At 41.5% G+C, this 23,855-nt stretch overlaps 1 protein-coding gene across 1 annotated transcript in view; it reads left to right on the top strand.

Annotated features, from left to right (window-relative positions):
- Window positions 1-14,104, top strand: part of GRID2 (glutamate ionotropic receptor delta type subunit 2) — a 1,386,076-nt gene extending 1,371,972 nt beyond the window's left edge. Inside the window, exons 15-16 of the mRNA XM_008143549.3 lie at window positions 10,809-11,049; window positions 13,682-14,104. Of these exons, the coding sequence (XP_008141771.1) occupies window positions 10,809-11,049; window positions 13,682-14,104 (664 nt within the window). The remainder of the gene's footprint in view (window positions 1-10,808; window positions 11,050-13,681) is intronic.
- Window positions 14,105-23,855: the final 9,751 nt, after the last annotated feature.

Raw genomic sequence — 23,855 nt, 5'->3', positions numbered from 1 at the left:
CACTGCACCCACTGCACCACCCACTCCACGCACTGCACCCACTCCACCCACTCCACCCACTGCACCCACGGCACCCACCGCACCCACTCCACCCACTCCACCCATTCCGCCCACTCCACCACCCACACCACCAACTGCACCCACTGCACCCACTGTACCCACTCCGCCCACTCCACCCACTGCACCCACTCCACCCACTGTACCCACTCCACCCACTCCACCCACTGCACCCACCGCACCCACTCCACCCACCACACCCACTCCACCCACTGCACCCACTCCGCCCACTGCACCCACTCCGCCCACTCCGCCCACTGCACCCACTCCGCCCACTCCACCCACTGCACCCACTCCACCCACTCCGCCCACTGCACCCACTCCGCCCACTGCACCCACTCCGCCCACTCCGCCCACTCCGCCCAATCCGCCCACTCCGCCCACTCCGCCCACTCCGCCCACTCCGCCCACTCCACCACCCACTCCACCCACTCCACCCACTGCACCCACTGTACCCACTCCGCCCTCTCCACCCACAGCGCCCACTCCACCCACTGCACCCACTCCACCCACTGTACCCACTCCACCCACTGCACCCACTGCACCCACTCCACCCACTGCACCCACTCCACCCACTGCGCCCACTCCACCCACTGCGCCCACTCCACCCACTCCACCCACTCCGCCCACTCCACTCCACTCCACTGCACCCCCTGCACCCACTCCGCCCACCGCACCCACCCCGCCCACTGCACCCACTCCACCCACTGCACCCCCTGCACCCACTCTGCCCACTGCACCCACTCCGCCCACTCCGCCCACTGCACCCACTCCACCCACTGCACCCACTCCGCCCACTCCACCCACTGCACCCACTCCACCCACTCCACCCACTGCACCCACTGCACCCACTCCACCCACTGCACCCACTCCGCCCACTCCGCCCACTGCACCCACTGCACCCACTCCACCCACTGCACCACTGCACCCACTCCACCCACTGCACCCACTCCGCCCACTGCACCCACTGCACCACTGCACCCACTCCACCCACTGCACCCACTGCACCCACTCCGCCCACTCCACCCACTCCAAAGCGGGTAGAAACGCTGTCAGCCTGCAGCTAACGGAGGCCCAGCGCTTGGCTCTCCCGCAAGGCCAGGCAGAAAGCTCATGTGATTGCCGCTGACTACATAGCTGGGGTCCAGCCGGTCACCTACCCTGCACGTCCTGGGCAGCACGTTGGGAAACGGAAGGAGACTGTTAATCCCAGTGCTCCCAGAGAGAAGCGTGTGAAGGAAAGATGAAGTGCAAGTTCCAAACTAGACGGCCGCTCAGCCGCGGAGGAGTTCTGGTGTCGCATCTCCCCAGCTGTGCGGGCTGCAGACCTCCGGCCCGGCCCCTGCGGGCTGCTGCACGCTCCTGCGGAGGGTGGGTTGGGTTTGCGGAGGAACGCGGTCATGCCTCGAACGCGGTCATGCCTCGGCCTGTAAGCACCCCGGAGAGCTGGATTCCTGCCATATTGAGGGGAATTTGATGAAAACAGAAAGAACAGTGCCCTGGAGCAAACCTTCAATGTTGAAAGAAGGAACTTCCAAGTGATAATATTTTTCTAATAAATATGGTTGCACCATAGCCAGTTTGGCTCAGTGGACAGAGCGTAGGCCTGTGGACTGGTTCCCTGGTTCCATTCCAGTCAGGGGCACATGCCTGGGTTGCTGGACACATGTCCAGGTTGCTGGCTTGATCCCTGGTAGGGGGTGTGCAGGAGGCAGCCAATCAATGATTCTCTCTCATCATTGATGTTTCTATCTCTCCTTTCCTCTCTGAGGGAGGGAGGAAGGAAGGAAGGAAGGAAGGAAGGAAGGAAGGAAGGAAGGAAGGAAGGTTGACCAATACCTGATTCACAGGAAGTTGATAGAATTCGTTTTCACAAGCCTGATGTGCAAGTAGTGCTATTGGCTATGCCAATCAGAGTGCTTCACTTAATTGGAAACTAAATCTGAATCTTTGATAAGTGATTTTGCTTCAATCCAATTTATCTACATTTTCCAAGACTGGAATGAAAGAAATGATGAATAAATGAAAGCCTATTGAACTGATGTTTTTCTGAAAAATCATCCACATGCTATTATTAATTCTTTCTCAGTAACCATGGTGAGGAAATTTTGTGAGAACACAGCAAATAAATTTAATAATATGGGCATTCTGGGTCAAAATAGATTTACTCAAAAAGAATTTTTTTTTTCAGTTAGTCCCAAATTTCTTTCTCAGTGATAAGTGACATAAACCATTAATAAGCAGTGAGATTCTGTCATAAATATCTTTAATTTTGTTTACATAAAACTCATAAGTATGTAATAGATCAATGTTTTTAAGACAGTAACATCATGTATTTTCATCCTCACCAATCCCTAACTCCAAGTTGTCTCAATACTTCCAAATTGAAGAAATGCGTGGGGGTCTCAGATCATCGAGTTTCCATCATTATACAGTTAAATAAATTTTCCTTGCACTATGCAGGCCAGCATGCTTGAAGATGTGGGGTGTAAGAAGGATATCCAGGATCTCGAGAAGAGGAAAGCTGCACCACTTCTGGCCAGAGTGTAGGAGATGAGAGATGGGCAGGTAGAGGGGTGTTAGACTGAAATGCCCACCAAGGGTAGAGGGCCTGATGCTTCCCTTCCCATTAGCATCCCTGAGAGTCAGGCTCTGCACCAACAGAGAAGACCACGGACGGTTGAGAAACCAGAGCTGCATGGTTAGGGAAAAGCAAAGGTTCGATCTTCCTTCCTAGCCTCCCTTGCTCCCAGGTGAGGTGCCTGCTGAGTTAGAGCACACAGACCACTCTAGGGACCCTCCACTTGAGGTGATAACATAGTAGCATCTGAAGGGCTACAGAATAGTTAGGAGCTGGATGAAGAAAATGGCAGAAGGTAAGAAAGGTGTACAGCACCTCAGAGAGACAAAGGAGGCCAGGTCAGCAGGGAGAAGCCCACAGACCCTAAAAGGAGGTGAGAAAGACATTGGCCAACATTAGCAACCTTAAAGCCTCTGCCCACTTCAGCAGCCCAGGCCCATGGCACCTCAGAGGAAAGCTGCCAGAGCAAATCCAAAGACCGGCAAGAGGCTAGGGCTCTCTCTAGCCAAATCCCAATATAGGGGATATAATGTCATCCTCCATAAATCCTGATACCATTTTCGAAACGAGCAAGGGAAACAGGGAGGAAGGATTGAATAATTCTTTCAAGTAAATTGAGCTAAAGCTGGAGACATGGTAAATTATTAGATTAGATTAAAATTTTAAATCATATTGAGCTAATTTTAGTTCTCACTGCTCCATGGTCCAGTCCTCCTGAGGAAAATCAATTAAGTTTTAAGAGAAAAGCTACATTTTCTTTGCACACCCAAACTGTAGTGTGAATAAATTTGCAATCATACTACAATTCTATTGTTTGGTTTAGAGCAGGCGTCCTCAAACTACGGCCCGTGGGCCACATGCGGGTGTTTATGCCGTTTTGTTTTTTTACTTCAAAATAAGATATGTTCAGTGTGCATAGGAATTTGTTCATAGTTTTTTTTTAAACTATAGTCCGGCCCTCCAATGGTCTGAGGGACAGTGAACTGGCCCCCTGTTTAAAAAGTTTGAGGACCCCTGGTTTGGAGAAAACATAGTGATGACAATGTTACTCAGAGTTCACAAATTTCTGAAACTAAAAAAAGATTGTTCTTCTCTAAATGGGTGTTAGAGAGAAATATGCTGAAAGACAGACCTGAGTTCTGACCCCCTCAACTATTTTCTCTGTTGGTCACTAACGAAAGTCACTTAATCTCCACAACAGTGCTTCCCAACAGATGTGTCTAAGATGACATACTAGAATATTGATAAAATATTGATCCATTCAGCCGTCAAGACAGCCAAGGCAGGGCCTGCAGTGGCTAGAGCCCTCAGCCTTTTATCTCTGGCTGCCCTAGTGTGACACATAAATAACTCTGTGTTTTGAATATGATAATTTGGGAGAATTCTTGTCCTATATGATTCTCGCCAATGGAACGGATGGAGGGGAAGGAGATAGAACAGGTATTTTCAGTCTTTTGTATTCTAGTAGTTCATGCTTCTATGAATGTGAGCAGGAAATTTCAATTACAAAAGAGTCACAGGAGTTCCTACATACATGACCTGGAAAAAAAAAAGAATATCTGCACTTATTTTTTAAAATCTCTGATTACCCCCAAATTCCTTTGAGGCGGGGGGGGGAGATCTATTTTACATGGATGCATTTCATTCTATTCATACTGTACAATTGTTATACAACCTAGAAAAAGTACAAAACCCTAATTCATTTTCCAAAACCTGGTCAGAGTTAAGGTGCAAAAAAGAAACAGTACAGTAAGTTATAAGAAGAGTTGGGGTGACCTGTACAAATCATACTGCCTGCCACAGGATGTTTTTTAATCTGTATTGTTGAAAGTATTACGTATGTCTCCTTTTTTTCCCTCAGTGACCGCTTCTAGCCTGCACCCACCCCCCACCTCAGGCCTTCATCCCACTATTGTCTGTGTCCATGGTTATGCATATATACATACAAGCTCTTTAGTTAATCTCTTCCCACCCATCCACTTTCCCTCTGAGATTCATCAGGCTGTTCCATGCTTCTCTGTGTCTGGGTCTATTTTGTTTTGTCAGTTTATTTTGTTCGTTGGATTCCACTTCTGAGTGAGATCATGTGATATATGTCTTTCTCTGGCCAATTTCACTTAGCATAATACTCTCCAAGTCCCTCCATGCTGTCTCAAAGGGTAAGATCCTTTTTCACTGCTGCATAGTATTTCATGGGTTAATTACCTGAAAAAAACCTCTGCACTTATTTTTTTAATATATTTTTATTGATTTCAGAGAGGAAAGGAGAGGGAGAGAGAGATAAAAATATCGATGATGAGAGAGAATCATTGACCGGCTGCCTCCTGCACGCCCCCTACTGGGGATTGAGCCCACAACCTGGGCATGTGCCCTTGACTGGAATCAAACCTGGGACCCTTCAGTCCTCAGGCTGACGCTCTAGCCACTGAGCCAAACCAGCCAGGGCTGCACTTATTTTTTTTTTAAATCTCTGATTACCCCCAAATTCATTTTCATCAGAAACAACTAAAAATTCGGGTGTCCTTTTTCTTAGATAATCAGCATATTTTTTTACAGTTCAGCTCAGGAATTTACCTAAGGGTCAGAAACTTAAGAAAATTTGAAAGGAATCTACAGATTGTTATAGTATTCACAAGCAAAAGCAAAATTACCTATTTGGGATTAGAAGTTTGCATCCACCTTTTGGCAAACCATTTTGCTATAAGTAAATTAATTTGAAAATCAATTTTTAGAGTAGTGATTAAGGGATGGTAAGTGATCAATAATTAGTGCAATTCTCACCCACAAATGAGGCTATTATCTTCAAAGTAAGTAAAAAGCTTTTCAAGATGAATGCCTCAAACCTGTTGAGAATTTTTATTTGAATGTGAAAGATCTTTTGCTTCCCTGCTCCCTTCCTATGAAATTGCTCATTTATATCAATAAAGGATGTAATGCAGACTGGATTGATCTACTGGCCATTTTCAATTTAAAGCTAGGTTTTATGGACTTCTAAGGTTTTTCTCTTCGTTGAGATTACAAATGTTTTGCTACTTTGGGACGAAAGAAGGAAATGCAATGTTCTTGTTGGCGAATAAATCACTGACTGATTCATCTGGGAATATAGCTGTCTGTTAAGAAATATGGACTACAACAGCCCTGGCTGGTGTGTCTCACCAATCACCAAAGGGTCTCCGGCTCCTTTCTGGTCAAGGGCATGTACCTGGGTTGCAGGTTCCATCCCCATCCTAGTCAGGCGCATGCGGGAGGCAACCAATCAATGTGTCTCTCTCACATCAATGTTTGTCTCTCTTTCCCTATTCTTCCCTCCCTTCCACCTTCTCTAAAAATCAATGGAAAAAATATCCTTGGGTGAGGATTAACAACACAACAAAGTATGTACCAGAACAGATCCAAAGAAAGAATGGTTGTCGCATGTGCTGACAGTAATAATTCTAGCTTTTGAGTTTGGGTGGCCTACTAACTGCCAAACAATGATCAAGATGCTTTTGTGGACTCATTAATTCTCACTGTAATAAATCTAGATACTAAGTATTACTATCACCACTCTGAGGTGAAAATGGCAGGAATTTTTCTGACCACACGCCAAGAAGAGATTTCACACATGCAATTGTTCATCACAGTCTAATATCCAACATTGTTTCTAATAGGTTAAGTGTTTACAGCACCAAGAAGGTGACACTTTATGCCTTTCAAACCCACAGGTTAACTATGCTGGCAGTTAACACTTTGCTCTCCATGAGTAAAGACTGCCATCTTGTGGAAGTTGCACATATAACAAAAACAATCATCCTATGGAACTAAACATTTTCATTGCACTCATTAAGAATTTTGCAACTAGATTCTTGCATTGTTGCACGCATACTAGTACACACACACACACACACACACACACACACACACACACACACGGCAATGTTGCTTATAATTAATAAAAAGGCAAAACTTTCCTTTAGTGTGATTTTAAGTCTCATTTAAAGGTGGCAGTGTTTTTGAGCATTTGGAAAGATAAAATATCTCCTCCTTTATTATAAGGACTCATCCCATTAGACTTTAACCAGTTAACTGCCACAATATTTTGAATTTAATTTAAAAAGGCCCACTGCTTGCATCTGTAGACGCTTATGGCGTGCAAATGGTTAAGGCAGAGCATTAGGTTGTGCTAAACTTTCTTTATCTAACCTTTAAATGGTTTTTGTTAAATAACAAAAAAAGAAGTTGTAGTAAAACCTTTTGAGGGAATTTCTGAAGCACTAGTTTTTTTAGCTAGAATGTATGGAAGAACTCTGTGCTTAGAGAAAATTTTCATTCCCCTCCTATACTTCTATTCCATCCTGGCCAGTATCCTGGAATCTGTTGTGGGCTAGTCAGGGCTTGACTGAGGGATCCTATGGCCCATGTGGTCTGTGTACCCCAAAGACAGAATCTCCCTGCAATGCCTTAGCCACCTGTGCTTCAGTGATGAACCATATAAAGGTGTGATGATACTCAGAGGCATATAGAGATGCCTCTTTCCTATTTCCCCTCATGCATTCCTGCCACCCAGCTCACTAAATCCACAATTTCTAGGATCAAAAAAATCCTATCTAATAAAAGAATGATATGCAAATTGACCATCACTCCAAACACAAGATGGCTGCCCCCATGTGGTCAAAGATGGCTGCCCTCATGTGGACACAAGATGGCCACCACAAGATAGCCAACAGGGGAGGGCAGTTGGGAGGGACCAGGCCTGCAAGGGAGGGCAGTTGGGGGTGATTAAGCCTGCAAGGGAGGGCAGTTAGGGGTGACCAGACCAGCAGAGGAGGAAAGTTGGGGGCAACCGGGCCTGCAGGGAAGGGCAGTTAGGGGCAATCAGGCTGGCAGGGGAGCAGTTAGGCATCATTCAGGCTGGCAGGGAAGTGGTTAGGGAGTTATCAGGCTGGCAGGCAGAAGCAGTTAGGGGCAATCAGGAAGGCAGGCAGGCGAGCAGTTGGAAGCCAGTAGTTCTGGATTGTGAGAGGGGTACCAGATTGGACAGGGTGCAGGCTGGGCTGAGGGACACACACACACCTGTGCACGAATTTCGTGCACTGGGCCTCTAGTACTTAGATAAAGACCTTGTACTATTAGAATTAAAGTGGGTGACATAGAGTATATATTCTTCCAATGATTTTTTTCAAACCAACGTATTTCCAGGTGTAGGAATAATAAAGACATATTGTCAGTGATACCAAAAACTACTGAGGAGATGGAGTGGTCAATCATGAGTTCCTGAATGAATGTGAATGAATGAAAGAATAAATTAACATGAATGGAGGGCATTAAACAGGAATGATTTCACAGTGTTGCCTGGGCCATCCCAGCTGCATGTGCAGTTGTTGTTTAACATAAATTTTGTACCCAAGGAAGTGCCTGGCATGAAATCACTCTTTAAATATTTATTGAGTCGATGGGTGAATAGGAGGGAATGGAATAAATTAGAAAATAGCATTAATGATAAGAAAAAGGTAGAATCTTAGAACAGGGTCCTTTTACCAAAAACTGTTGAGTATATTTAATTAATAAATATGTGCTTGTTCTGTGTGAGGCCGTATGGAAGATGGTGAGCACACTGGCATTAACCAAGTAACCACAAATGATCACAAATAGTGATAAGTGCCCTGAAGGAAAACTCTTCCACTTTCACAGACACTAATACAGTGTGGTGGGTGTGGGAGGGCAGGGGAACTTGGGAGTTCATTTTGAGCCCAGATATCTTTAAATTAAGCAAATGCTGCTATACTAGTCGTTTCCTTCTATTCCTAGATGTTCCTAGAAACTCACATTTAAGAAGAGGTTTGTTTTTTTTTTAGATATGAGCAAATTTTTTCTTCTAGATATTCAATGGTATCTAGTCTACCTAGTGTCTTTAGGCCAATACCGAAAGGGTTTGCTAATGTCATTTGAACCATACTTATGGACAAGTCAAGCAAGCAGTTTGATGTTGTGATTACATATGTGTGTGTGATACCTAACACAGTGTCACAAATTCCCACAAGTAGTTGTTCCTTTGAATCAAGGCACTATTTCTCAGTGTATTCCTCCAATCTCTAGCTCTATGAATTATGTTATTGGGGAGAAAAATGAGAAAGGTGAAATGAAAGTCAGACAAGTTTAGGAAATGCTGTATTAAACAAAATCATGCAAGTTTTCTTATCTGCTGGTCTTCTTATGGCCTTTCATAGGCTGACTTCTTTGTAAATTTCCAAATGGTGTGTTTTTGTTGTTGTTGTTGTTGTTGTTTTTAGTTAACGACCATGGAACCCTTTTCTTTCAGAAGCCCTCTAGGTACTAGTGTACCATGGAACACACTTTTAGAAATTCTGTGTTTTCTAAATACAAATGGCTTTGTCTGGGATAGAGGCTGGAATAAAGGTGATCCATTATATTCATAATCATTTTAGCAAATGTAATTCATCAAATTAACCGCTGTTTTTAAGCAACAGAACTTGAGACAGCTCCATTTCCTAAGAAAGAAGTCCAGGTTGTGAGGAGACTCCTGGAGTGTCAGCAGGGGGCGCTGTGGTGAGGCTATGGGAACATCCAAAGGTGGATGATGGAAGTTGGACAAGCTCTCCCCAGGGTTTTCTTACTCTTGTTTAACTCAGGTTGAATGTTGATCCCAACCCAATATTATGTTTTAGCTCATTCTTATGGAGCCAAGAATGACATGAAACAGGTAAAAAGGAAAAATATCACCAAAAGTGAGTGATTTACTCCCTCCAGATAGGCATAGTTTTCCTTTCTACAATTTTTAAGCAGTCTCTCCCCAAATAATCCAAGACCCGGGGCAGGAGTATAAATATGGGTCCACATAATTGAAGTCTTAAGTATGTGAAAGTGACAGATCAAGCTAAACACTGAGATAAAGTATGTTCTGTCCTCTTACGTTGGCAACGATACCTTCCGTATCCCTAGGAGGCCAGGTCTGAGTTTCTAATTCATGACTAGCTGGGAGTTCTGCACCGACCCAGTGACACAGGGTTCAGACTCTGGTCCCCTCCCTCCCACATCCGGCTCTGTCCTGCACAGGGAAGGGTCTCACTCACGCACAAAGGTGTGTGCACCTGAGCACGCACAGCCAAGCTCTGTCCACAGTCCCAAACACCCCTACACACCCGTGTGCACCCGTGGCTGTGAGATCAGCTCTCAGGAGACAACACATGGGAATGGGCCTTCACGAGCCCTGGACGAGCACTCTGAGCTCTTTGGGCAAGAAATTCTAGGGAACCCGGGGGCTGGTGCTCACTCTGGACAGGCTCTTGGCTTTGGCCCTGACGGGTCTCACCCTGTGAGAAGGGGTGTAGCTGGCGGGGGGAGGGGGGCGGGCAGAGCTAGGCAGGTCTCAGCCAGCACCAAACGAGTATTTGGAATTGAGAATAAAGCCCCTGTGAAAATCACACTTTAAAAAGCTGCAGTCTTTGCAGCTACCCCCAGCCTCTGGGGGAAAGAAACGAAGAAAAAGGATATTTCTTATTTGAATGTAACTACTTCTGAAAGCCTCCGGTCAACTTTCCTTCCCGTTCTGCAAGGTGAGATGATTTCCCCTTTGGCACTGAAAGAGAAACTAGATCAGTTGTGTGAAAACCCAAAAATGATACATTTTCTCAACTTCCAACTTGTCCCAAGGCTTTCTCCCACACTGTGTTAAATAATAGAAGTCTTTTTAATTGAATTTCTTTGTGTGTAGCATATGCTGGGCGACATTATGCCAGCATCTCGCTCTAAGCAGCAACTCGTTCTTCATAAAAGCATTAAGACCCCGAGCGTCTTTCCGCATGTAGGGAAGGAACACAGGCCGGCAGCAGCTTGAATCCACATAAAATCAGCGCCTCTGAAATGTAATTGTGAAAACGCGTTGCGACAAACTGGGAAGTGGGGGAGACACTTAGGATTATAGAATGAAACCAAAAAAAAAAAAAAAAAAGAAGAGAGGAAGGGAGGAGGAGGGACAGTACCTTTGGCACAATTGTCTACAGGATCAAAGCTGTAATGTGTTTAGTGCCCTAGCATTCATTCCGTCTGCAGGCTAACCTCTATATTCATTTCGCCTTGAAAGCCACCCCCTTTGAGAGGGGGGTTGTCGGTGGACGTGCTGTGGCCCGAGGCAATATCTGTAACACAGGATTGTGTTCTTCACCCCTTCAAGGATCCTGGAGCTTCAGCAGAACGGTGACATGGACATCCTGAAGCACAAGTGGTGGCCAAAGAATGGCCAGTGCGACCTGTACTCCTCAGTGGACACAAAGCAGAAAGGAGGTGCCCTGGACATAAAGAGCTTTGCAGGGGTTTTCTGTATCCTGGCGGCTGGGGTTGTCCTCTCCTGCTTTATAGCCATGCTGGAGACGTGGTGGAACAAGAGGAAAGGCTCCAGGGTCCCATCCAAAGAGGTACTTGACTGGGCGCTTGGGCAGAGAGCTAAGCCACGGAGCAGGCTGTGGCTGCAGGGAGGATGATTGCAAGCAAGGGGAGAAAGGGTTGGGGCGAGGCGGGGGCGGGGGGGGGGGGGGTCGGTCCTGGTTGCTTCTTGTCTTGAAAAGTGAAAATAAATTTGTGAAGCCTAAAAATTGGTAAGGCCAATATCAATTTCCATTTTAGGGTATCCCAGATAGATGAAGAGGAGACTACATAGGATTTGAAAGACTGATAATGTTATGGGCCTTAACAGGCTTTGAAATTCTCCCAAATCTCCGGATAGAATTTGAGTCAATGACTTGTTAAAGGCTGTGATCGCCTTGACCAGTTCTTTTTATTGCCATGACGTGTTTAACTTATTACCTAAATTATTGGGGTCTCTAAGATTCTGCCTAAGAAATCCAATTTTACAGTAAAATAATTAGAATTTTCTCTTTACCGCCAGTGACGGCTGCCCTCTATCTGTATGTAGACCTAAGAGAAATGGTTATGTTTTTAGCACTGATGACCCTAAGTTTAACAAATCCACATCATGGAATCATCTAAAATTCAATATTTCTCCTTTGCTCTTGAGTTAGCTCAACTCCAAGTCCATATTAAAATTTTTCCAGAGATCTGAGAGAATTCTCACAGAATTATACATAATATTTATCTTAAAGTGGCATATGTGCCTTGTTTTCATAAAAAATTATGGGATTTATAACTATCTTATTTCCACTGGACCAAAAATGTGAAAATGTTTAAAATAATAAAATCATATTCACTAAAGCTTCACAAATTGAAATGAAAACAACCTCAATTTGCTGAGTGGTCTGATTTGCTGGGTAGTTTCAAGGGAGAGTTTAAACTCTCTATAACTTGACCTTGGCTAACTGATGCCTAGAGCAAGTCCTGACAGGATCTGCTTTAATGCACAAATAAAAATGGCTTCTCGCTTGCATACGAATTTTTGCATGTTAATGTAGTCTTTCAAACATATCGTTTTCTAGTCTAAGAATTCCTTCCTACCACTTTATATGCAAAATTGATCAGCACCATTTATAAGGAAAAGCCTGGCTTAGCAAAGATAAATCTTTGCTTCCTACTTGTCTGAATGATCATACATTCTGCATTAGTGAAGGATGAACTAAAAACTAATCAGGTTTTACTGTAGTATTTTCTTTGTGGAATAAGTTTCTGGTATCTCTGCTGACACTGATTCAATGCAAAAGACCACATTAATGCAACATTAGAGCTGAGACTCCATATTCTCAAAAATCTGGAAATTAAGGACTCCCCAAGCTCCTTATATGTTGAATTACTATATATGATATTAAATTTTTGCACTATTATATCTGTTGATGGATGACTACATTATAGTTGCTGTGGGAACCATAAAATTATCTCTCAACCCTCTAAAGTCTCAGTGATAACACTGCATTAATGGATATTTTTATTGGATTTTGAAATGAGAACGGAGAAGGAAAACACTGATGCACTCAAAATATTTTTCACTTAGGAGCACTATAATAGCACAATAAAAAAAAACCACATACTCCATTCTAACTCATGACAGCTAATCCAGATCTTATGAACAAATATTTTATTTTATGATTAATAGATATTTTTAGATCCTTGAACATTTGATTTCTTGAACCTGGCTATAAATAAGATTGATACAAAGAACAATTTTATTTCTTGCCAGTTTTATTTTTTAAATATTGGGCTTTAACGCTCACATTTAGTGAAAATCTTAAGGGATTTATGGATTGATTTCAACTCCAGAAATCTGAGGTTTTACTTTCTTTTCCTTTATTAAGCACCTTTTTACTAAGACTCCATTATCCTAGCTCAAAGCATCTTTGATTTAGAGACCACGTAGCATATACCTGACCCTAAACTAAAACTGCGACTCGCGTGTCAGGACTTGAAGAGGTCTCTAAGAGTCCCGCTGACCTCACAGGATCGCCTCAGGTACTAGGTAGCTTGAGTGTATGAAGTCCCTCAATTAGAAATTGATTCTCTTGTGTTGGATGTTACTCTCTCCAAACATTCTTACATATCTTTAGCCTAAGGAGAAATAACACTATAATAATCACTAGCCCTCTAGTGTGAACTAGCATATCAGCATATTGTACCACTTACCTCTAAGAATGGAAAGTTAGAGTTAGGAGTGAGTAGCGCGGAAAGGAACAAATATTTAACTTGGAATAAAATAAGCCTGAAATAAGACACCATGTGTAAAGAAGAGGTGGAGGAAGAGGGGGAATAAGTTGCCAAAGCCATACTTTTTATTTGTACAATTTTGCCTGGGTCTGTCGCTGCTCTTATAGGAAGCAATCACCCATCGACTGCTTCCATATTTTGTAGCTGCATGTGGCATATGCTTATTTTAGAGCTTGAACGGCAAGAAAAATATTTATTATAGATAACCTTATCTCAGAATCCTATTGGTACCCCCAGGACCTAGGACAGTGCCTGGCTCATATTAGGTGCTCCATAAATACTTGTTAAATGAATAAACCCCAAAGTTCAGTTCATTACCTATCATGTTTGCTGAACTACTTTTTTTTTAACCATGGAAGCTAGTACTGATGAGAACCTTATCTTCTTTTTCTTCATCTCCAGGATGACAAGGAAATTGACCTGGAGCACCTCCATAGACGTGTAAATAGCTTGTGCACAGATGACGACAGCCCCCATAAACAGTTTTCCACCTCGTCAATTGACTTGACCCCTCTGGACATTGACACTTTGCCAACACGACAAGCACTGGAGCAAATCAGTGATTTCAGGAACACTCATATTACCACAACCACCTTTATCCCAGAGCAGATCCAGACTCTTAGCCGCACACTGTCAGCTAAAGCTGCCTCTGGTTTCGCTTTTGGCAACGTGCCTGAGCACCGAACTGGCCCTTTTAGGCACAGGGCACCTAATGGGGGCTTTTTCAGGAGTCCTATCAAAACAATGTCATCTATTCCTTATCAACCAACTCCTACCCTGGGGCTCAATCTGGGTAGCGATCCAGACCGAGGCACCTCCATATGAGCATCAAACAAAATCTCTTCACTGTTTCTTTTGTAGGACTCCCTTTGCCAGGAGCAACTGTAATGTTGTGGGACTAACATGGATGTAACATCTTTCTTTTTAATCAGGATTATTAGTAACAATTCTAGCTCTTTCTCCCTCCTCCCTCTTCTATTTCTGTCTCTCTCTCTTCCTCTCTCCCTCTCTTTTTCCCTCTCTGCTGATACATTTCCTTCTGCTATTATTCATTACTCAACTTGTTCCCCCAGAATATAGTATCCTAGGATCCAATTAGTCCGCTTTTCATATACTGTACTTCAAGTATAGGAAATGTGCACTGAGAATACTAAAAGTATATATGCAGGATTAATTTTACATAAAGGCCTCTTACGTAACATTTCTCTATTTTTTGAAGATATAATTGCAATAACTTCAGTCTTTCACATTCTTCTGCTGCATCCATACAATGCTCCACACTGCTGTTGAGTGTCCTTTAACTGTGGACCAAAGGCAACCCCTGCAGTGTCTATAAAGTACTTTAAAGACCATTCAGGCCACATAATATGAGAATGCAATTTTGTAGGATTACAAAAAAAGCCATTAATATGCCAGTCAAGACTACAGTTAAAATTACTCTTGCACTGCAACAGTGCATATGACCTTTATGTGATTGTACAGTATTAAAAGTTTTTTCTTATGTACAGTAAACTTTATCATACGGCAGAAGCCTCTATTGTGTTAAATAAATTAGTATCTCATATATATACATATATATGCACCTATATAACGTGTATATATATATTGAAAGGCGGCCATTGCTATTGCAATTCATTTAATAAAGCTTTAGTTTAAAAAAAGAAAAGCATTGTATACAGGAACTATGTATAGTGCAGGGGGTCTTTTCAGTTAGAAAAGGCAGGTTGCTTTAATGTTATTCTGATCCGCATTGTTTGCCAACAGAGAATATTTTATACTTTTGTTATTAAAACAAACATCCAGAGCGATTTAATATTTGTTCCTAGATGTAACTCCTTTGAATAGGTTTTGCATTTGTTATTCAGCAGTGTATAAAGCTAACCTTGGTAATAATTTTACTTTTAATTCATTATCTAAATGGGGAAAGCTATTAGCCGAACCACATCCGCAACAGCACATAGAGCTCTATGAGAGTTTAAACGTAGATCATTGAAGGTTGATACAGTCTCTTCCAAAGCAGTAAGCCAATTAACACAGCTGTAGTTGGGGAGAGGTGGGAGCCCTGAAGAAATATTGATGTGGCCTTAATTACTGTCATACATTATCCTAAAAAAGAAAATATAATAACCATACTGGGCTCTCTACTAAACCCCCTTTTTTATTCTGTTCTATTTGGAGGAGTTAAGTATTTTTTACATTAGTGCCAAGTGTATAGAAGGATGACAGCAAAAACAGTGCCTCTTTGTGCACAACCCTTTTAAAGTAGCATTCTTACCTGTTAGAGATGTAAAATGAACTTTGTTTGTAATCCTTAAATTAAAACGTGTTAAGTAGGAAGCAAGAACTTATCCTGTGTTCTTAGCAGCCATACACTTATTTTACTCTAATTCATTCTGTGGCTAGGATTGATGTAGGAACCAACCTATGTGATTTGCTTTAGAAGAAATTAAAAGGTATATTCTTAAGGTATATTATATTTTGATGCTAATTCTGTTCTGGGGAGCATCTTGTACTGTCACTGTTTTTGTACTAAATCTTCAAATATTGTCTACTGTGTAAGGCAGAAAAATTTCTTATCATGCAAAAACCATTTTGTTTCCAGGGTAACAAGTACTTAAGTGCATGCACAACTTGTTTTCCCTTGTAACACTCATGATCTCATCCACAACTCTGATTTTAAAACTAAAAAAAAAAAAAAAAAAAAAAAATCTTTACAAGAAGCTATATAGGGACATACCAGATGTTTCAGTGATTTTAGCTATCAAACTGTTAACCATGTACAATATTTAAAATAGGCCTATTTTGATGTATTGCCTATTATACAAATACACAAAACACTTTTTGGAGGCCTCAGCTATGAGTGGCAGAGCTTTCTGTGTATAATTTGTCTAAATAATTTGTCTAATAAAAATGTTTTCTAAACTTGCTCTCATACCATTGAAGTCTTAACTATAAAATTTGAAAATGCTTACTTCCTCACCTATTGAACTGAATTTTTCTAAAAATTTATCTTGAGTTCATTAATGCATAAAACACATTAAGTTTTGCTAGTCGAACTTTGCCGAAATGTGTGGCTCTCTAAAAACAATTCTAAGTGATGTCCTAAACCAACGAAATACTGCTTTTCTGCTATTTGAGACTATTTGAACCCACAATATATTTGTTTTTCTTTATGGATGTCTCTGTGAGCCCTTTTTTGGAACAGATTTATCCTGTTGTGTGTAAACAGTGCAAACACTAAAATAGCAAAATGAGGGTGTGTTGCATCAAAAAAAAGAAAATCAAAGCTAATTATTATACTTAGAATTTACTTATTAATAATTGTTTTGCTGTTAGATAAATAGTCATCATGCTGAATCTATTAATTTGAAATTTAATTGTCTCCAAATTATTCCTAATACATTACTGCATTTGAACAATAACTTATCTTGCATTTAAATTACTCAATGGTTTTCTATCTGGAAATATATTCAATTTAAATTAAAAATTTTTCTATTCTAAAATCCCACTAAAAAATGAAGTTTTCAAATGTTGGAACCAGGAGGAACTGTAGAGCTCTAGACCATCTTGCCACGTTTTACAAATAAGGGAAATAAGATTCCAGGAAGGTGGGACTTGCCCACAAGTTTGTCAATCTGAGGCTTAAAACTGGGTCTTTTTTTTTAAACTCTGCCACGTCCCATTCAGTCACATTCACTGGTCCTCGTGGATTGTAAAGGTAGGGATGGCTCAGGTAGATGCCTCCACCCACTCTTCTGGCCCAGCCGAGGCTGTAAGTCTCTAGGGACCTTCCTTCCTGTCTGGGCCCACACGGAGCATCCCATTCACCTGCTCCCCTTACAGATGGGAAAGTGAACACCTTGGCCTACTTCCCCAAGGTCGTGGCTCCTGGCAGCCATCAGTCCAGGTCCTGCTTCTGTCTACTGCTACTTCCTTTAACCGTTGTCTGTCCTGGTTCGCACCACTTACACCAACAGGGCTATTTCAAAACAAGACAAATACCTTATATCCATGTGCTTCTATTCTTCTCATACAGTCAATGTATTCCTTTGGTGAATCATTAAGAGTTGTCACTTTTAATCACTCAGAACTTATGCACAGGTTTTGATTTAATCATATATTAGAAAATTGTACAACTTCCTTTCTTTCTCATACATATCAAACTACAGGCAATTTGTCATTTTCTTAATTATGTTATTTTCCATTTCCTTTAGTTTGGGATTGGTTGTGAACTGAATAAATACTTTTAAAAATAGACTTTACTGAATGGTATTTTGCTTCATCAATTAAAAAGAAAAAAAAAAGATGAGAAGACCTATTTACCCCACAAAATGCTTTTTAAGCCGCACAATTGGATAACAAACTATTAGTACTTTATAGTCAGAATTTTTGGAATAGTGGTACACATTCTGTATTATGAGCATAGTAAATAAAGCTGAACTAAGAACTTCTGTGCTGGTAAGCATGGGTTTTACCCTTAAATATACATTTCATGATAATTGATAAAATACAATGGGCTCACTAAAAATTGGCTTTCTTCTGCAGTGTTTTCATTTCTAAAAATAGATTATAGCCCCAATCCTGTGATCAGACATTAATAAATAGCTAGCAATTATGGGCATAGTTATTATTTCAACAAAATTTAGTAGATACCCAACCCCCATGAGATAGCATAAATGAGCTCCCTTGGGTGGAAATGACTTACTGACATTGAAAAATCAGGAAATAAAGCTATTTAGATTTGATAGATTTAATTCAGTCCTATTAGTGTTACTAAAAACCTATTATGTGAAAGCCACTATGCTAAGTAGTTGCACATGACATAAATGAAGATACATGTTTCCGAATGGGTCTGGGTGTGTTCTACTGTTATCGGAGAATTGTACAGGTGGACTTTCTCCATTGCCAGTGAGGTTCTTATGATATCTTGAGGAAAAGAATTTTCTAAGGCTCACACAGGAGAATGAGTGATTTTTATTTGCTTAGACCTATATCCCTCAGTTCCCAAAGTCCCCTTTCCCTTCAACCAGTCCTGACAAAATGTGCAGCTGGGGATTCAGCAGAGCTAAAAGCAAAGCCAGTGTCCACAGTGTCTGTTCCATAGTGAAGCTGAATCCAGCACAGCATCAGGCTAATTCCAGTCCATCGGTCCATTGTGGTCCGTTGTGTGCCATGTGGGCGAGTGTAGAACATGAAAGCCCTGAAAGGTGTGAGCAGCAAGAGAAAAGGGAAGTGGGCTCCTTTGTATTTCAGATTTCTCACCCTTGCAGTGGCCAAGCCTATTCTGGCCAATGCCCTGTTCTCAGGTGTGACTGACAGGCAAGCACCCTCTCTATGTCATCCAGAACTTAGTGGGCATGCGTTTGTTTGTTTTTTGTCCAGTCCCTTTCCCCAGGATCTGTGAGGAACAGACCTAGAGAGTGTTAAACTGCAGCTTTCTGTCAAAGCTGTACAAATGGCATGCCTGTATTGTCTGGCCTTCCCTTTGCTCCTCTCCTGTTAATTAATTAATAACCAGGCTATTACAACGGACTCACTACCACCCAGTTCTTTCCTTGCCCCAAATCAACATGCAAGATATAGACTTTCTGAGGTGGCAGAATGAGTCACCCCAAACCAGTGCAGTCATCTTTGTGCCCAGACAATCCAACCAACTGGTGCAATCCATTCTTGTTCTCCAGGGTTAATTGAGTCTGTCCTCTTAGATTCAGATCATCTCCACAAAGAAGACAGAGATTTCCCAAGATGCCCCAACCAGAAGGCCAAATTTTCAGAAATGTGAAAACTACCACAAGCCAGAGGCAAACTGCTCTCTGACCCTTCCTCCTTATCAATACCTGCACTGCATACCGTTCAGAGAGTGACTCCTACCCTCAGGCGTCCAGGTCAGAAGACACAGATAACAACTCATTTTCTATCCCTGTGGGCTAGTTGTGGTAGGGCTCTACAGTGTTTTGGTTTCAAAGGGACCAAACTCAGCCAATCTTGTTCAGGCTACTTTTCAAATTTCATGAATTTTTATTTATATTGCAACAAAGACTCCTAGCCACCTTTCCTCTCATCTCAGACATAGGTTACACTGCGACCAATGAGCCTGATGAATGTATAGTGTTCTCCTGACTGCCCACCATAACAACAGCCTCCACTCCACACAAACTTCCAGAAGAATAGAGACTTCATGGTTTTGCTCCATTTTACAGAGTTGCACAGAGGCATACAACAGTTGCAGCAACAAAAGATCCAGCCTGCTCTGAAGACAGAAACATACTGAAGGAGCAGTCTCTCACCTGCATTTTCCAAATTTCTACATTTTCAATAGTTTTTTGTTTGTTTTGATTCCATGTAATATTAATAAGTAACAAAGAAAAAACTGTTCAAATTTCAGAAATACTTTTTGTTATCTGAAAGCTCTACCCTGATTTGTTATTTCATACGATTTAGAACCAAGTGTCACCTGTTGACTTATTTTGCACACTTCCTAGAATTTCTTCACACTGAAATCTGGACACATTGCCCGCCCTCTGCTGGAGATAGATGTGGCCCATCTAACCTTTGTGAGGAGTGAGGGCCTGGTTTCTTCTGGAGAAATCCTGTGGTTCCCACTGCAGGATTAGCAGCGTATTTCAAAAGAAACTCTCTGTGATGTAATAGAAAATGCACAGAAGTTTCAGGGCAACATTAATCCTCATTAATTAAAAACTAACTAAGCTTTTATAACAGCTGCTTTAGAAGGAGGAACATATGTCACAAAATCAAAGAATGACACAAAGAAAGGATGAAAAGCACTGTTTTAATAAATATTTTGCCTGTCACAAGATTTGAAATATGAGAAGGCACACTTTAATTTTTAAAGTTGTTATATTTTATTTTTAAATTGGTGTTACTGAAAATTTTTAGGAACTAAGTACCCTACATCTGTGGCTATTTTTAATTTAAAAAATTGGACATCAATAAGCAAATCATAGCTTGCTTATTCACTATGCAGAAGATTCATTATAGGGGGATCTTTAAGAATTAGTTCTTCACCCTACCCGGTTTGGCTCAGTGGATAGAGCATCAGCCTGTGGACTGAAGGGTCCCAGGTTCAATTCCAGTCAAGGGCACATGCCCAGGTTCTGGGCTTGATCCTCAGTAGGGGGAGTACAGGAGGCAGCAGATCAATGATTCTCTCTCATCATTGATGTTTCTATCTCTCTCTTCCTCTCCCATCCTCTCTGAGATCAATAAAATATATATATATATATATATATATATATATATATATTAAAAAAGAATTAGTTCTTCTAATAAAATAAGATTCAGTTTGCAAAAAAATTTAAATTCTATAAAACTTTTCAGGATCACAGCTATTTCCTGGATCAAGAATACCTACATCTATTTCACACTAGGTAAATAAGGAGTTGATAGTTACTATTAAATGCTCTCTAGAATTACATTACAGTTGACTTTCAAATTAATTCTATCCCTTTTATTAATGTCTGTTTTTGAAATTTTGCTATAAGGTATGTGTGTTTTTGAAATAAAAACACTAAAATTAAGTTTAAAATAGAGGCATCACATGTCCAGCTCATCTAATTGGGACTCCCAGACTCAGTGCCGCAAGACTAAGGATTGTAAGCCTTATTGCTCACTCACTCAGTTTTTCCCATGGAAATATCATGGTAAAAATGACTTCATAAAACATGTGTGCAATACCACTTCCCACATGTGTAGTCTCCAAAGTTTTTGGTGTGTCCAATTAACATGGTAAGTCCTATACTATAGCTCAATTGGCAATTAATATAGTTTAATTAATTCTTTCTTTTTCATCATCATTAAATGAAGTTTTTAATTCTTATTCGATAATAATGATTTTGTGTCTCTTTAAAAAAAAACAAACAAACAACTATTAGTACTTATACCTAAACTAGAGGCCCAGTGCACAAAATTCGTGCATGGGTAGGGTCCCTAGTGGCTGCTGGCTGCCAGCAGGGACCTCTCTTCCTGTGGTTGGCCCTGCCCACTGGTCAAACTCCCAGTTGAGGGGACAATTTGCATATTAGGCTTTTATTGTATAGGATTTTAATAAGACTGCAGAGAGAATATTAGGAACAAAACAATCACACAGGATAAATCAGTGAAACTAATATAATATTGAATGCCAACTGTCATTGAAAAATAAAAAGATATTGAAAAAAAGATATCAATCAGTCCATCAACTAACACTTTCTGAGCACCTACTATGAGCAAGGCACTATAAGATTTCCAAACTGGCGTGCCCAGGCACACTCCTGGGCCTGAAGCGGTTCTAGCACTGAGGCTTTGATCCCCTCTCTCTCAGGGTGGTGGGGTGAGCCTCAGCTGGATTTCTGCCCAGGGGCAGTTCTCTGCATTTACACCTGGCCTTTCCTGGGAGAGCTCCCAAAGTTATAGAAACAAAATACCAACATTTGAAAAGTTAAACAAAAACTCATGGTTTAAATAACATAGGAAAACAAGAATATGTTGTGACTCAAAGTACATTTAATGGTCAAATTGGTGCTATCGAGAAAATATTCTATGAGAAGAGAAGAATGCAGCTGTGTGGCTTGGGGTGGTTTCATGTTTCATGGGATAAGTGGAAATTTAGCCTAATCACAGAGAATATGGAGAGGTCAGAAGAATGCAAAAGGGCTTCCAAGCAGAGGGTACAATGCCACCAAAGACATGTGCGGAGGAGCAGTAGCCCACGATGTCTGGAATATGAGTCTCATGTCAAGAAATAGCAGGAAGTAAGGTTTGGGTGAGATTGAGAAAAGCATGTAGGCTGGGCTCAGGAGATCACACTATCCTGTCCCTTCATCCATTCATGTATTCATGTGTTCAACATATGTTCACTGAGGTCCCACTACGTTCAAAACACTATTCTAGGAATAAATAGAATAGTGTTTTGGCAGGCGACGCACCAGTACACAAGGCAGAAATCCCTGCCCTTCTGGAGACAGAAAATAATCGGGAGAAATAAGTGAAGTCCATAGTCTATTGAAGATAAATGCGGTAGAGAAAAATGAGGATGAGGAGCAGGAAGGTCAGAGTGAGAGTGGGGACTTGCTATTCTAAATAAGGCGGCCAGGGGAAGCCTCACTGATTCGTGGACATTTAACTGAAGCTTTACGGGGAATGAGGGAGTTACCATGTTGTTATCTTCAAAAGAGCATTCCGGACGTTGGGAAGAGCTAGGACCATAGCTCTGAGGTGGGAGTGCGCTGGGTATGTCTGAAGAAGGAGGATCAATGTGGCTAGACCAGAATGGGTGATGAGAAGGAGGGTATTAGGAGAGCTCAGAAAGGTAACATAGGACTCACATTATAAGGATTCGTAGAATGCTGTAGGGATTGGGCTTTAATTCTGCAAGACATGGGAAACCACTGGAGGGTTTCAAGAGAAGTGCAATGGCTGTTACTAAACCCCGTAGGTTGACTACAAAGCCAGGTGTAAATCAGTCTTGGGAACAGAGATACTCCCACTTTCCCACCCTCCCTTGGGCCTAATTATTTGCTACCATTTGAATGTTATGGGAGAATGGCATGGTGGTGCCAGAAGTTGGCTTTGCCTCCTTTTTAACTTTAGCCCTTAAACCGTCCGAGAGAGATCGGAGCTGGGCTGGTGTTCCCAGCAGCTCACAACCACAGACGGTATGGAGACCTCCATCGTGGGCAGTGGTGAGCCACTGAAGAATTTGACCAAAGGAGAAACATGCTCTTAAAGAGATTGTTTAAAAAGATGATGCTGGCAGTAACTCATAGAAGGGAATGGATAAAAGGCCAATGAAAGGCTTATGCTAAGTTTCTGTTTCTTTTTTTGAAATGTCATTGTTAGTGTATAGGAATACAGTGAATTTTTGTACATTGATTTTGTATCCTGAAACTTTACTGTACTTGTTTATTGTTTCTAATAGTTAGTTGTTGTTATTGTTGTTGTTGTTGTCGTTGTCTTGTGTGTGTGTGTGTGTGTGTGTGTGTGTGTGTGTGTGTGTATGTGTGTGTGTGTGTAGTCTTTGGGGTTTTCTATATAAAGAATCATGTCATCTGCAAAAAGTGACACTTTTGCTTCTTCCTTCCCAATTTGGAGGCCTTTTATTTCTTTCTCTTGCCTGATTGCTCTTTGACTTTGAATGGTGGGCACACAATGCAACATACAGATGATGTATCACAGAATTGTACACTTGAAACCTACAGAATCTTATTAAACATTGTCACCCCAATAAATTCAATTTAAAATATAAAAGGCATGTGCCATTGTTCAGGTATGAGCTGAACCTCTGCAGCATCCCAAGAAAGGAGAGAAGATACAGATGGTAGATGTGTTTTGAAGGAAGAATCGAGAGAACTTGATAAACTGAATATAGAATATAAAAGAGAAAAACAAATCGAAGAGGATTAACTTTTCAAATTCAGATGCTAGGAAGATGGAAATAATTCTACCCAAAAGTGATAAAGTCAGAAGGATATCTGTCTTATTAATCTTCCTTTATCTTTTAAGTTGGGGGGGGGATTTACAGAGGAGAAATTATAGAATTGAAAACTATTTCTATTCCTTCATTGGCAGACTGGATTCT

The sequence above is a fragment of the Eptesicus fuscus genome, chromosome 2 (genome assembly GCF_027574615.1).
Source record: "Eptesicus fuscus isolate TK198812 chromosome 2, DD_ASM_mEF_20220401, whole genome shotgun sequence".
NCBI lineage: Eukaryota > Metazoa > Chordata > Mammalia > Chiroptera > Vespertilionidae > Eptesicus > Eptesicus fuscus.
This window is presented reverse-complemented; position numbering and strand designations above follow the sequence as displayed.